Below are 15,453 nucleotides of genomic sequence, written 5' to 3' on the forward strand. Positions count from 1 at the left end.
GGACATGAAAACTTAGTTGTGACTTTGGAATAACGATTATTTATTTTGTGGTTTCCTATGTTTCTTCTAATCGATATATTTTCATTACATAGATTTCAATTCTCTTGGGAAAATTTTCTTAACAGAATGGAGTCACAAACGGAGACACAATCTAAGGTGCAATGCGATATGTAGGGGTATGGGAAAACATTTTGGTCCAATTCTATGGATGCATGTATGTTAAGTGTTTTACAGGAACATTTGCACCAGGGCCTCAAAGCAGGGAACGGGTGGAAAGATTACACAATCAATGTTTACCCTAAAAAAGATATTGTTTTTTTATTGGAAGAACAGAAAAGACTGCTTTTATGCAGTTGTCGTCCTCTAGTGTCCACTTGTTGTGTATGCTGCTTTTTGTCATGAAATTCTACGTACATAGCTAGTATAATGCCTTGTTCATTATGGTTTTTGACTGTTAGAAATATGAATAGTCTCCAACCTATTATGAACCATAGTATTATGTTTAGGGGAGCTATTTTGTTTTTATATTAGATATGACTTGAAGTTTTCATTACCCACAAAGACATTGTAGGTTGCTAGTTGCTTCGTAAACCCTCGATTCATTAATATTTAATATTTTATTCATTCTATTTCTTTATCAATTAAGTTGGGGAAAATAGCTTAAACATATGTGTTTGCTTCCAAAGGTCCACTCACAATTGAAAGAGCTACATAGGGAAACCTATGCCAAAATTACTAAAGTGGGTTGAGGTGTTTGGAAACAAAACAGCCCGCGTGTAGGAGGATGGCAACCGTGAATCGGTGCTACTTGATGATCTAATGCAAGTAGTGGTGTACCACTTCAGCAAGAGCAACAAGATCCTTTGTTATGAGAAAATAGACAGTTGCATGATTTTCCTTCCCTTGACAAGTCCGCAGTACCAGCTACTTCTGAAACATCTCCAACATCACATTCTAGTGCAAAAAAACTTCCTTAGACTAAGAAACGTAATCACTCAACGGTTGGAGGTTTAACAACTGAAATGACTGGATTGAAAGGAGCAGTTGACAGATTTGCAGTGGCAATGGAATCAAGGAACAAGATTGAAGAAGTGAGGAGCCGAATGGAAGACCCACTATGGGATCAATGTTTTAGTGCAATTGATGTCATAGTTGATATGGATGATGATACTAAATTGGATGCACTAGAGTGGTTCATGGGAGACTCTGAGAAGAAAAAGATGTTCTTAAGAATCAAAGAACGAACATCAACGCCGATCTTGGATTATACGAAAAATTAGGCATGATGACTATTATTAGACATTTTTCTTCTTGTTCAATAAAGTAGGACATATGTTTGTCATTTCTGTTTTAGATATTGAATTTATGTAAATGGCCACTAGGTCAGTTCTTTCATGGTTCCTCTTATAGATTTAATTATTTACTGAAGTTAATTTGGGACTAAAGTTCAGAACCAATTTTAAGATTTTAACACATGCGAGTTTGTTATTTGTGTGAACTAGTAAATATTTAGGGCTTTTTAGACTTTGGTCCTACAGATAGTTAGTTTATTAGACTTTGGTCTAGAAAAGCTTGAATAATAGACTTTAGTTCTAGTTCTGTTTGTTCACCGTTAGTCAACTGAGTTGACTAATAGTCAACGTGGTCAATCTGCTTACATACGACTGAGTTGACTGTTAGTGAGTTGACTAATGGTGAACAAATAAAACTAGGACTAAAGTCTAATATTCAAGCTTTTCTGGACCAAAGTCTAATAAACCAACTATGCATAGGACCAAAGTCTAAAAAACCGAAATATTTACTAGCTAGCCATAAGATGTATGCTATTAAGTTTTTCAGTTGGATCGTACTTGGTATGCTTGTTGTTAGTTCTTGTTGTTCACTGCGAAGCATAGTCTAATTAATTTGCAATGATTGCATTATTATTGCAAGTGCATGGATACTTCTTCGTTATAATTTAGCTACTATTTTCGTCTACACAGTTATTTTGCTTCAATGTAACAGGTGAGTTGTTTCATACTTACTTGAAAAAAAGGGGATAAATTGAATTGAAATAAACCAAAAGTTGGAGTCTGTTAGAGGATTCCATATGACAACCAAACACAAAAATCTAAATAGGAATTGAATTCCGATGATTTCTGAAAGTTTGCCAAACACATATTTTGTAAGTTGGAATCAAATTCTACTCTAATGGATTTTATTCCAATGGTTTCCAACCCCATTCTATTCCTAATTTGTTTCCAGTCTCAGTTGCCAAACGCACTCTTAGTGTTTTCTGCGTGACTACGTGCTGAGTGGTTGCTAAAAATGTTTGTTTAAATGTTAGTAAGGGTTGTTGTCATACTTGCATCGTTGTTCTGCCTATGCCTATGATGGTCTTCTTTGGCTCTTGGTGGTTCCCTACGTGTTGTGCTAAATAATCTTGAGACCTACGACTATTAGGGGCAAACATGCTTTTGAGGAGTCTACGGCGGTAAAGCCTTGCTTTAGCTGTGCAATTCTCAAGATTGTGCAAGTACGGTGGATTGGTATTCCATTCAATTAAACTACTGCACCGATTTTCTCTCTGGTGTGGTGTGTTGAAATATCCGGCTTTCGGTCTCCGTGTTCACCAATATATATAGAAAATTATGAAATCAGCCATCTTGCGTTGTTAAAGGTGAAATACATTGTTTGGTTTACATTTTCAACCAGCGCCCGTGGCCTAATGGATAAGGCGTCTGACTTCTAATCAGGCGATTGTGGGTTCGAGTCCCACCGGGCGTGCCGACGTCTTTTATTAGTTTTTTTCGCTCATTCGACGTTCTTTTATTAATTTTTTACTTCTAAATTCTGCTCATTCGTAGGAAACATTTGTTCATTTTGGTGTCTATTTCGTAACCCAAACACTGAAGAATGATATACTTAAAAAAGAAGTCGTTGAACATGGGTGGCAATACTTCAACATCAATATTATACAGAAAACAAAAGGAAAAAATAAATAAAGTCCAGCTTGTTTTAAAAAACTTTTAAGGCCGTCAATTCTTCATAAAACCTTCAACCTCTTTTTGACAAAAATGATTTACCGAGTATTGGACCCATAATTGAATACATCAAACTTGTTAAGTTAGTTACACATTTTTACAATTGTGTAGCATGCGCTAGCTTCTCCTCATCTCCTGCACTTCCATGATTCCATCAGGCTTTAAAACCAGCAGTGACTTAAATATATATGATTTGTGTAGCATGCACTAGCTTCTCCCCATCTCCTCACACTGTCACACACATCTTCGTAGTTTCTAACTTTATCTTGTGCATAGATAAGTCAGATAGGGAATTGTATAAATAATCAGAGAGGTTCTGGGAATCGTAAATCTGCTGGTCCTGGACCCAGGATCCCTTTGGACAGGTCCGGTATGATCACAATTTCAGGCTCTGGATGGCCATTCCGTTCTTCATCCACTACCGGCATCTGGTGTCTCCAGCTGCTTCCTTCCAGATCCTGTCACAACATTAAAAGAACTTAAAATTAGTGCAAAAGAAATGAGAAAACCCTAATAGAAGTTCCCCGTATCAACAGTAACACTTGCCTCTTCATAAATTTGACTACTCTCCTCCGAAAGTGGCGTCATAATTGGCGGTATGGTATCTGGGTCAGGCTTTTGAAATACAAAGGTAGTATATAGACCTGTGAATTTGCAATGTGACGTTCACGAGAAGATATATAAAAACCTAGTTGGTGTAAAATATAGTAGAAAGGATGAAATTGCATCACCTAACACATCAAGGGATCGAGGGAGAAGTTTTCCTCTAGGATCCACAACGACTGGATTGGCATTGAGAAGCATGCCTGAAAATTGTGCTCTTTAGGAGACAACCAAATCATTTTCAGCTTGACAATCCATTGTTTTAATGAATAAGAGAACAAAAAGATAGACTCAATCAGACAGCTATAAGAACAGAATATTTCAGATAGAATGCACAAATAATCTACTCACAAACTGCCGATGAAAGTCATAGACCATAATGTTGGAGGGAAAATGGTCCATTATCCCTATAAGCATGCTAAAGAAGGCCATCCCTAATCACGTTTAGGATGGACAGTGCCTCATACCACATAATTTTAGCAAGAAAAGTAAATTGTAAGTGGTAATTCAGTTGAAGCACCTGTTGTCATCATAGAACTCTGTCAAATTTTGGATCTCTACAAATTCAAGACCAGCTTCTCTAGCCAACCTGGTTTAATCATTTTGAGATTTTGATGGTCAGATCTCTCATTTGTGGACCTCATAAGAGGAACGAAAGAAAGGAAGGAAACTGAAAGCTACAAAAAGACGGAGAGCTCTTTCACCTGATCAAGCTTGGAAAATGGACCAAGCAGTGGCTTTCAGAAGCAACATCATTCGCGAATTTCAGCTGGTACTTTTTTCCAAATAATGGGAACCTGAAAAGGGGGAAGAAGTTCCAAAGACCAATATATCAGACAGATCAAGGACAGAAGAGCAAAAGAAGGAAGAAAAGGGAAGTAGGGGGAATTTTCTTCTTTCATTTATACTTTTCTTCCTCAACTTCGAAAGTGATCATGTAGCTTTCCGACCGAATGCAGTTGGGAACTAAATTGGACTTCATACCACCTGCTCTGTTGTGTGATGCTTCAACATTCTTCTGATACTTTGCCCTATAATTTTCCCATGATAACATACAATTCACTCAATAACATAGATGTGATATGCGATACTGAAAAGGGTGGTTTTCAAAAGTTAGAGTCTAAATCTAAATTAGGGTAAGGTTACTTTAGTTAACCTTACTAAACCTTCTCCAATTTGTTTTACTGGATACTATAATGGTTCAAAGTCTCTCTTGCAACTATTCACCAAGTTACAGATTTGGGTTTTGGTGTCTGGGGATCACTATGAACACCATGAATCCTCTTTGAGTGCGTCCGCTAGTGCAACTAACATAGGATACGAGAAAAAGTCCAGAATATACAATTCAGTAAGTATCTATTATAAATGGAAGGCCGTTGCGGGATAGGTTTCTACAAAAAGTTCCAGTGAAATGCACAAACTCACCAATGGCAACCCCAACACCCAATTCTTTTAATCATTCGGGTGAGGACATGAGTTAATAGTTACGAAGTACGCTTCATGTGGTAGGAAATTGTACCATTATATTTCACATTATTCAAACTTACCATATACATATTTGTTTCTCTATTATGAAGAAAACACCGGTAACTACTTATCATATTAAGGAATCATTATCAAGTTAATAACTTATTTTCTACCTGTAGATGCGCATGCAAGATGCAGAGTGGAAATAATACCCAATCGAGGAAGCCAACTAATTGGATCTTAGGGTCAATCTGATTTCCGTGAAGTAATAACCAGCTTTAGGGAGAATTCCCAAGAAACAGGGGACTGAGGGATAGTTTGCACTTTGCAGGCATAGTGGGGATAAGCTACTTTCTAGCATAATTTTGTGCTGTTTTAATAAATTAATAGCGGTGGGCTGCAGGAAATTTTGACTGCAGAATACAACCAAATTTGATGAGAAAATGTAATCACATTCCTCATCCATTCCCAAAATATCAACTAAACTAAGCCTTAGAAAAATCCCTACCCCGTTGAGTGATGCTAACAACTTCAAAGACCGAACAAAAGTACGTTAACCTTCACTGTATTTGCCAAAACTTAGGTAAGCTGCATCCAATACTTTCATAAGATACTGCTATTCAACTGTTTCAGCATTCAGCCACTCAATGTGTCAATGTTTCTTAAAATTTGGGCAAGGTTCTAAGAGGTATCAACATGTTGCCCTGAAACAGAATTTTGTACTATGACGACATTTATCTATTTCTTAGACTGTTCAATTGCACAATAGGGGTTTTATTAAGGAATCCTACTTTTAAGTGCAAATGCACATGAGATCGTGAGATACAAAGCCTATATGGGTAGGGAATTTGAAACTTTAGCAGCCTGAAGACCTTTCATGAAGAAATTTTACAAAACTATAAGGCTGGCGACTTCTCGCGTGTATGCTTCTCATTTTACAAAAAATTGTGCACATAAAAGCTCAAAGTATAGGAAGACGGACGACATATTCATGACAGTGGTAATCTCTTGAAGAAAAAACACTTGAAGGAGCCTTGACCTTCGAAGATAGTGAACAATACATTTCACAGAAAACCTTCAGTCAAGTGAACATAGGCCTAGCCGGTGGAAATCAGGGGGGGGGAGGGGATAGCACTTTTTAGAGTATTCAAAAATTAAAAGTACTATCTAAAAACGCAATCATGTGTGTATGGTTCAGCAAGGATTAAAAATTCATACCATATGGTAGATGAGTCAGGAGTAATACCGAAAAAATAACCTCCTGGTCTCAACATAGCCGACACATTATTCAGAAAACTCCTTGCTCTCTCTTCGGTCCCAAAACACAACTGCAAACATACAACAATTCACTTCTATACTGTACAGTGTAAACACACAATATCAACAAAAAATACCAAAAAAAAACCCCACAGAAATATCAATACTTGAACCTGTAAGTGTTGCAAACAACAAACAATATCAGCTGGAACACCTTTATCCTCCAATAAAGATTCTAAATTTTCCTACAAAAACCAAAAAAAAAAAACATCAAATACCACAAAGGGTATCCCTCAAATTTAAAAACTAAACAAATAATGAAAATTTAACCATACCATGCAAGGATCAACTTCGCAAAAATAGGAAGTACATGATTTTCTCTGACTTTCATCCCATTTCTCTCTAGCCTCAACAATCCCAGAAGTAGAAACATCTACATAAACTCAAACAATGAAAGAAAAAGGTCATTAATGAGTTAATATGAAGAGCATTTGAATGAGTGAGTTAGTAATAGTATATAGTGTACCTATACCAATGTAATGACCAATTTGAGCTTCGTCATACTTATCTATGTCAACTCCAGTTCCACAGTACAGGTCACAAACTGTTGCGTATGGCGAAGTGAAGATTTTGATGAGAGCTGTTTTTGCAAAGTCGTATAGCCGTTGGTGTGTTGCTGTTGTTGTTGAAGAAGAAGAAGAAGACATGTCTACTTTCTTTCTTCTTCTTCTTCTTTTTTTTTTTTTTTTTTTTTTTTTTTTAATAATAGCTTTGTTTTAAGGCCTATTGGGCTAAACCTATGGGCCTCCTTCAATGCGTCCCAAGCCTTTTAAATTTTTAAATGGCCTTGTTACGAAATAATTAGCGTAGTGTAATCAAGTAATTGGGCTGAGAGCCCAATTGTCTAAAATTTTCGCCCTAAGTCCATTTCAATTTTAATTTCGTCATCAGTCCTATGTAAATTTAAATTACATATGAAAAAAAATATATGTATAAATTTAAATTTTCATAAGTAAATACAAATTTACATATGATGATGTCAGCCTAGTTTGTCCTTGAGACGAAATTATTAATGAAAATGTGTTCTTGAGCCGAAATTATAAGTAAAAAAAATGATGACACCAGCCCAATTTTGGACTTATGGTGAAATTAAAAATCAAGATGGACTTATGGCGAAATTATTATTGGGCTTTATCCTTGTGCCGTAATCACTGTAGTAGTGTAGTGTAATTCTGATTCACCAAATATTCAACCAATTCAACTACGAGTAGATGAATTTGTTGGTTAAAGTTAGACATATGATACAACTCCAAAGGTTCAATCTAAACTTAAATTGAAGAAAGCTAATATAAATGGTAACCCTAGCTAACTGGATATAAAACTCTTAAACCAACTTTGCACAATGGCATTAAGGATGTTTATAAGGCTAAGCTCCTCTTAGTCATTTTCCACTACATAGACAAATGTTGCTTCTTTTCCCTGAATAATAGTTATAATGATCTAACCTCTCTTCAAAACTTCCTAGCTTGTTCGTGATAGATTCACACATTACTAGGGTACTAAGAGAGTCAAAAGCAACTTTTATCTTCTTGGTTGCTAGCATTTGTGCAATTCTATGCCATGCAGTTCTTGTATTAAGGAATTTTTTTGTGTTAAGCTCCCTGTGTAAGCCTTACATGTCTAACCATCTTGCTACCTAATGATTCCACTATTATATCGATTTCCGAACATTCTATAAGAGCATTGCCCCAATGTGTTGTGTAAATTTACATAGGAGCCATATGTGTTTTTGGCGTATTGGTGCATCAAGCGCCCGTCTGACTTATAACTAGGCAATTGTGGGTTCGGCCCCCACTTTATACTTGATTTCCTTTGTGTTTTTGTCTAACACCAAATTCTGCTCATTTGTAAGAAGCATTGCTCAATTTGGCAGACTACTACTACTCTGGAAATATTATTGCTCTGGTTACGAATGATCCAATCTATCTATGGCAACCACCCCTACTTTTAGTAGATGGAGATGCGCACCTAGGAAAGACGGATGAAAGAGAACCTGCCCTGAGAGATTGGCCAAGACCTTGGCTTATTAGAACTTTTAAAGGAGTATGGATATCAATTTTTGCCTTTTTGGGTTTCTTTGTAGCAAGAAGAAAATTAAACCAAATATGTCGTCTTTTGGTCAAGGATTTAGTACTATTTTGCAGCTATTTCGTCACCAAAACACTAACGATCGATATGTTCAAAAAAGAGTCATTGAATGTTGGGTGGCAATATTTCAACACCTTGGAAAATATATTATACAAAAAACAAAAGGAAAAACTAATAATGTCACAGCTTGTTTTGAAAAACTTTTTAAGGCGTCAATTCTTCATAAAGCCTTATGACTTTAAAAATTATAATTAGCAAATGAGACATATATATGGAACAATCATTACCATAGTAATTTAGTAGGAAGTCGGTTGATGAGAAAAACTAATGTTTGAAAAACATCTACCTAATATTAAATGAGAATGACACTTTGAGCAAAAAGAGTTATAGAAAGATCAAATATATGCATTTACATATATATAATGATGTGTTTTCTTTTAACTACTCCATTTTGTCAATTAAGGAATATGTGCACAAGAAAATTGACGAGTGATTCCGTGATCAGTAAGGGATTTTTGAAATGGTTTACTGGTGTACGAAACGTTGTACTCCCTATTTATACTCCTATTACAGGTGTATGGTATAAAATGTTGTGATAGTATTGCAAAATAAATAAGTTATCATGTATTGTAGCGAGTCTTTAAATCTTGATGCAGAGACGCATTTATGATCAATCAACTTGGTTGACTCAATCCAATCTTGATTATGATGCTCACTTTTTTAAAATATACAAATAACGGAACTCATTTGAATAATTTAGCCATCACGTTTTCTGCTGCTAGCTTGAACGGTTTGAAGGGAAGTGTTTAAGTAAGTTGGAATTGCGAGAACTTTTAGTCAAGTTAAACCATTTATATATGTACATTCAAGTATCCACCTATCTTTTCTTTTTTTTTTTTCGATAAACATCTTAATTATATTAGTGCTTAAAGCAGCAAGGGGACATAGTGGTTTTCAAGCATACAAATTGGAAGATCCGACATAGGTAACTGCCTGATGGTCCAGGCAGCTAGACTGTGTGCATCCCCATTAGACGTTCGACTAATCCACTCAAAAGACACAGACTCTAGGTTACTAAAAAGGTTTGTTACAGAAGTGTACAATGCAATCAAATGCCAGCTGCAATCACCCCCATTGAAAACTTTGATGACTTCCATACAGTCACCCTTAAACACAAAACTGTAGCTTCCTAAGTAGCATGCCAGTAGCACTGCCACCTCTGCAGCCACCATCTCTGCTTCTGTCGGATCCTTAGCTCTGAATCTCCTACAAGCAGCTCCCACCAATTCTCCTACATCATTCCACGCCATACAGCCAGCACTTGCCCATCCAGTTTCCCTGGAGAAGGCAGCATCAAAATAAATGATTATGCAATCATTTGGAATAATATGAAAAATAGATTCTAAGTTGTTTCTTTGATGCTGAAAATACTCAGGAGGTTTAGGGGTATCTTCTCTGAATGCTAAAAAAGCATTTGTCAGCCATGGTAGAGCATTTTCTGAGCAGTTTATCCCTGTGAGGTACTTTGTAATCAAACTTTACTTCATTCCTTACTTCCCACATGGAATGCAGCATGACACAGCAGAAGATGCCCGCCTGAATGGTATGGTCCTCTTTGCTTGAGCACCACATTAGGATCTTGTCCAGCCAAAGTCTGACAATGTCACCAGTTAGGTGCAACATTCTCAGCCCTAGAGTGGATGCAAACCAGGCATTTCTGGACCAATCACACCCAAAGAAGAGGTGTTCAGCTGTTTCAACAGTTCTTAGGCAAAAGGGGCATGCAAAGTCCCCAAGCATGTTCCTTTCCATTAAGATATCCCCTGTAGGCAGGGCTTTCATGTATAATTTCCATATGAACAGCTAAATGTGGGCAGACAATTTTACTTTCCATATTCTAGATATGGTCTTATGGTCAAAGGTGGAGGACTGCCCTTCCCAGCACTTCTTGTTTAGGAAAGTATAGACAAACTTAACAGTGAGTCTCCCTTTATTCTCTTCACTCCACTTCATTTTGTCTTTCTGGGCACCTTGTGGTCTAACCACCACCTCTTGTATTTTCTGGCTGATGAGGGGATGGAAGAGAGAATTCAATTTAGTTGTGTCCCATCCAGAACCATTAGTCAAGAAGAGATCAGCTATATGAAGGGTATTAAGGCTAGGGTTATCAACTCCCAGTTCTTGGAGTGTGATAGGGATACCCTCCTTGCATAGCCAAGGATCATGTAGGACAGATGTTGTATCTCCCTTTCCAATGTCCCATATGAGACCCCCACTAATGATGTTGAAAACCTTGTGAACTCCTTTCCAGAAGTAGGAGGCTTTGTCAGGTGGTACTTTGACATCCCCAATCCAGTTTTTGTTATAAATGCTAATAAAGGTTTTTGTCCACAAGGATTCCAAATCAGTGGCAGCTTTCCATGGGAGTTTAGCTAACATAGCAATGTTCATATCCCTAGCCTTTCGAAACCCTAAGCCTCCCACCTGCTTAGGTTTACATAGGTGATCCCACCCAATGGTGTGAACACTATTTGAGTTATAAGACCCATGCCAAAAGAAATCCCAACAAGCCTTGTCCATTTTGTCACAAGTGGAGACAGGTAATAAATATGTCGACATGGCATATATAGGGCCAGCTTGAGCCACAGATTGAATCAGGGTGGCTCTCCCAGCTTGGGAAAGGACCTTGGCCTTCCATCCCTTAATCTTACTATTGATACCATCAACCAAATAATCAAAGTCTTCAGTTTTTTTCCTAGATAACATGATGGGCACACCCAGGTATTTATCTTTAGGATCAAACAACTTCATTCTCCAGAATCTTTTATGTTTAAACTTAACCCTAAACTTCACATTTCTACTAAAGAAAATACTGGATTTATCAAAGTTTATCAGCTGGCCTGAGGCCTCACAGTATTGTTGCAAGATGGCCTTCAGCTGTCCACTATCCTCAAGGTTAGCTTTGGAGAAGATGATCAAGTTATCGGCATACAACAAGTGAGTTATAGTAGGGGAGTTCCTTTTGATTTTAATACCATGGATGTCTCTCCTACTCTCAGCCTTTGTAAGCATCCTTGACAAAGCCTCAGAAACCAAGATAAAGAGGTAGGGAGATAGGGGATCTCCCTGCCTGAGCCCTCTTTCAGGGACAATCTTATCCAAAGGGGATCCATTCAACAGGACTTTAAAAGTCACAGTAGTAAGACACTGTAAAATCAGGTTCCTCCACTTAGAATTAAAACCAAGTTTCTCAAAGATACCATCAAGAAAAAACCACTCGACCCTATCATAGGCTTTTTCCATATCCATCTTCAAGGCCATCCAACCATCTTTTTTTGTTTTCATATTCTTCATATTATGAAAAGCTTCACACGCCAAACCAATATTATCACCTATACTCATCCCTTTTATAAAAGCACCTTGAAAAGGGGATATGATCTTATTAATATGGCATTTAATTCTATTAGCAAGAATCTTAGAAATGATTTTATAACTAAAATTGCAAAGACTAATAGGCCTAAACTTAGCCATATTATCAGGATTGGAAATTTAATGAGACTTACATTGCTTTGATTCCCAAAAAGTATCCACCTATCTATGGTTATTATTGTAGATTGTTTGTTGTTTGTATCTAAAATGTAATCACATGGCTAAATGTAACATATTTTCTAATGAGTTTGTAGAAAGTTAGGGGAGGCTGTAGCCCCTATTTGTTTGAGTCAATGTGTCACAAATAAAGTGTAGAGAATACATGGGAAGGATTAAACCAAAAAAAAAAAAAAAAAAAAAAAAAAAAAAACCATAAACATGGGAAAGTTAAGGGGGTGGATGGGGCTAGTGGTGTCAAATGGGCTGGCCCGACCCTCAAACAGTTAAACCCTCATGTTTTGAGGGCCGGGCCAGTCCTACTCTCATTTGCCTTGTGGGCCGGGTCAGGTTGGGACAATGCTTAAATCTTGAAACCCCTATCCGCCCATTAACCCTCTCGAGAGGGCTTGAAGGGCCGGACTTGAGGGCCAAACGTGAGGGCCGGGTACTATGTTATACATTTGATTTAGAAACATTAGTTAAAAATGATAAAATTAAATGCACTTCACAATTAAACCTTCAAACTACTAAAAAAAAACTTGTTAAAGTTGTATTAGTTAATTAAGATCAACTAAATTCATTTCATAAAATATAATAAAATTATATGGTTGACAAACTTAAGATATAAACGTTCTTTTAAGGGATTTTTAGCGTATTAATGTTAAAATGAAATATATTGTATGATGATTTATTAAAATGTATGTGATAAATGTTTAGGGCCTAATGAGGGTCGGGCTTAAGGGAGGGCTTAAGTTTCAAAGTCCAGGCCCTTACCCTCTCCTAAAAGACTTGAGGGCCGGGTAGGCCCAGCCCACGATTGTGTGAGGGTTTCATTTTGAGGGTTTTGTCAGCCCATGGGCCGGGTTTATGGCTTAAGGCTTGAGGGCCATTTTAACACCCCTAGATGGGGCTCACAATAGTTTGGGGTTGTATTACTAAATAATAATAAAATAGGATGGAGGCACTTAAAATTATACAGGGAGGTATTACTGAATAATGAAGTAGAAATAATGTGTTTATGAATTACGATTATTTAGGGGAGGCGATACTAAACTAAGGAGAGAAGACAAATAGGGCTAACTATCAAATTGTAAAATTTTAAGACCTTTTTCCGATAATCGAGAAGGTTAGGACGAAATATCTGTTTCTGATAATTAGAATAAATTCAGTTTTGGTTTCGCTTTCTCTTTCTCTTTCTTTTTCCTCAAAAATTCCACAAAAACTTTCAAAATGAACGTTGACGATAATGTTGTTTTAGGAGTCGATAATGTTGTTTTAGCTAAGCATTTTTATGATATTAAGTCTTACGTAATGGCTGAGGTATACTCTTATATATTATTTAGTTATGAATTATCTCTTCGTCTATTGTGCACAACATAGTCTTTAGCTAACACATGATAGAACGGCCACACCGAGAACTCCTTTTTATTGTCCCACAACCAATTCTTTCTACGAATTGAAGCCTCCATCCCCTCAAATTTTCATGAACAAAGCACATTTACTCTGAGTTGTCAATCTGATCGATGTATCATTTCCAAGTATAGATGGATATTGATAAGAGCCCAAAACTGTAGTTTTAACCCCTTAATAATATTACATTTAGATCAATTATGTGGATAATAAATAAGAGTTAATACTGTTTACGTGATTTTGTGTATTTCAGGTCTTGGAATCAAATATGTGAAGAATATGTCACTTTTGCAAGAGAAAGGAGCAAAGGTTGGTTGGTAAGAAGTTCTATGACTAAAGGTCAAGATTCAAGGAGAAAAAACGTTTTTAAAGCCCGGTCAAAGCTGAAAATTCAAAGTCAACGCGGGCAGAAATAGAGCATAAAAGTCAACAGAACTTTTGCAGGCCGTATCTTTCGACTCAGACCTCGGAATTGGGCCTATTATATTACAAAACGACCGGCTCGGAAAAATCTTTCTAATGGTCTAAACCTTGATCCAATTAGAGAAATAAAAGTGGATGAAAATGCTGTTGTAGTAATTTCTAGCAGAGAGACGTTTTTTGAACTTAAGTAATTAGGTTTTGGGCTTGATTTAAGGGCCCAAAACATAGCTCCGAAGCCCATGCACGAAATTGTAAACCTTGCCCTCTCCTATATAAAGAGGACTAAGGCATAACTCTCAAGTACTTAGGTCTTAATTCATATAACCCTTCCATTAGTTTGAAGTTAGTTAATTATTCACTACTTAGTTTTTAATATAGTTTTTTCATTCTTAGACTCTCTTCCATTAGATTAATAAAGCCAAGTTATTATTATTATGATGTCTTCTTTTTATTCTTCTATTAATGATAGTCTAATGAATCTTAGCTAAACCTCCATTAGAGGGGTTTGATGAAGCTTTGATGAAGACTTGATGTGTTAGTGTATGTAGAAGTAGTTGTAATAATCTATTCCACTCTAGAATATAATTAATTCACCATGAGAATGGGTTTAATTTACCTCACATGCTAATTATTAGTTGGCAAAGATTGTCATGAATAATTAGGGATTAAAAAGACCAAACATTCATGTGAAAACATAAAGATTAGGATTACAACAAATCTATACTAGCATATTAAGAATTAATCAAGGTGGAATCAAATCCCCCTAATCTCTCTTTTCATTCACATTTTATAATCAAATTTCCATAGTATAGTTTAGAACATTTTAATTAGTTATTTCACCATGTTAGTATAATTTACTTATTTCTCTCGTTGATATTATAGAATTGTTAAATTAGTGAAACTGTTAAGTCTAAGAAACTGTTAAGTCTAAGGAACTAGGAGTGGAACGAATTCTTTACTCCACCATATCGTAAGATAATCGAGAGTAGAAAATTAACTTTGATCTAATCATAGAAACTAATAGCTTTTACTTATTCTTAGCATAATTAGTTAAGAGTAGGTAAAACAATAGTTTTTAGTTTTATCAAATGGCGTTGTTGCCATCTTCATTTTGTTAGACTAGTTTCCCGTAATGTTTAGAATTCTACAAATATCCCATTTCACCCGCCCGCCCGACTATTGGTTCTAATTGTGTTGGTTTTTTCTTTAGAAAATTTTTTCTCAACTTTGCACATAAAGCGCACCCGCGCGCCCTCTTTACTCTTTCTTTGGAGCGCGCTCGCTCTCTTGTTACTGAATTTTTTTTTTGTGAATAGTACATAGAGCACGCCCGCGCCCTTATTTACTCTACACTAGAGCGTGCCCGCGCCCCATCTGGAGAATTGCCCAATTTCACAAGTTAGTCGCCGGCTCTCATTTTTTTCAAATTATTTTTACTATTTAGTGTTTTCAACCTCTTAAATACACTGGGATTATTATATACAAGACGCTATTCATGCGCGAGGCAAAAAGGCATTCATGTACTCTTTTCTTC

At 36.5% G+C, this 15,453-nt stretch overlaps 1 protein-coding gene and 1 non-coding gene across 2 annotated transcripts; one reads left to right on the forward strand and one right to left on the reverse strand.

Annotated features, from left to right (window-relative positions):
- The first annotated feature begins 2,693 nt into the window (after window positions 1–2,693).
- On the forward strand, window positions 2,694–2,766 carry TRNAR-UCU (transfer RNA arginine (anticodon UCU)). The gene has a single exon. It is a non-coding gene; the product is annotated as a tRNA-Arg (tRNA).
- A 226-nt stretch (window positions 2,767–2,992) lies between these two features.
- Window positions 2,993–7,085, reverse strand: LOC147487024 (S-adenosyl-L-methionine-dependent methyltransferases superfamily protein). Its single transcript, XM_086572715.1, has 10 exons — window positions 6,877–7,085; window positions 6,686–6,783; window positions 6,524–6,595; window positions 6,312–6,421; window positions 4,535–4,657; window positions 4,331–4,423; window positions 4,147–4,215; window positions 3,755–3,843; window positions 3,570–3,667; window positions 2,993–3,481 (listed from the first exon to the last, which is right to left on the reverse strand). The coding sequence occupies exons 1-10, from the start codon at window positions 7,055–7,057 to the stop codon at window positions 3,329–3,331; spliced, it is 1,086 nt and encodes a 361-aa protein (XP_086428841.1). The 5' UTR covers window positions 7,058–7,085; the 3' UTR covers window positions 2,993–3,328.
- Between the last annotated feature and the right edge of the window lie 8,368 nt (window positions 7,086–15,453).

The sequence above is a fragment of the Coptis chinensis genome, chromosome 7 (genome assembly GCF_015680905.1).
Source record: "Coptis chinensis isolate HL-2020 chromosome 7, ASM1568090v1, whole genome shotgun sequence".
Classification (NCBI taxonomy): domain Eukaryota; kingdom Viridiplantae; phylum Streptophyta; class Magnoliopsida; order Ranunculales; family Ranunculaceae; genus Coptis; species Coptis chinensis.

Excerpts from the sequence above, each read along its gene's own strand:
- LOC147487024 (XM_086572715.1), bottom strand. The coding sequence starts at position 7,057 with ATGTCTTCTTCTTCTTCTTCAACAACAACAGCAACACACCAACGGCTA. Across the intron at positions 4,424-4,534 it reads TTCGAAGTTGAGGAAGAAAA|GTTCCCATTATTTGGAAAAA; the intron begins GTATAAATGAAA and ends CCCCCTTTTCAG. Across the intron at positions 4,216-4,330 it reads CATTTTCCAAGCTTGATCAG|GTTGGCTAGAGAAGCTGGTC; the intron begins GTGAAAGAGCTC and ends TGATTAAACCAG.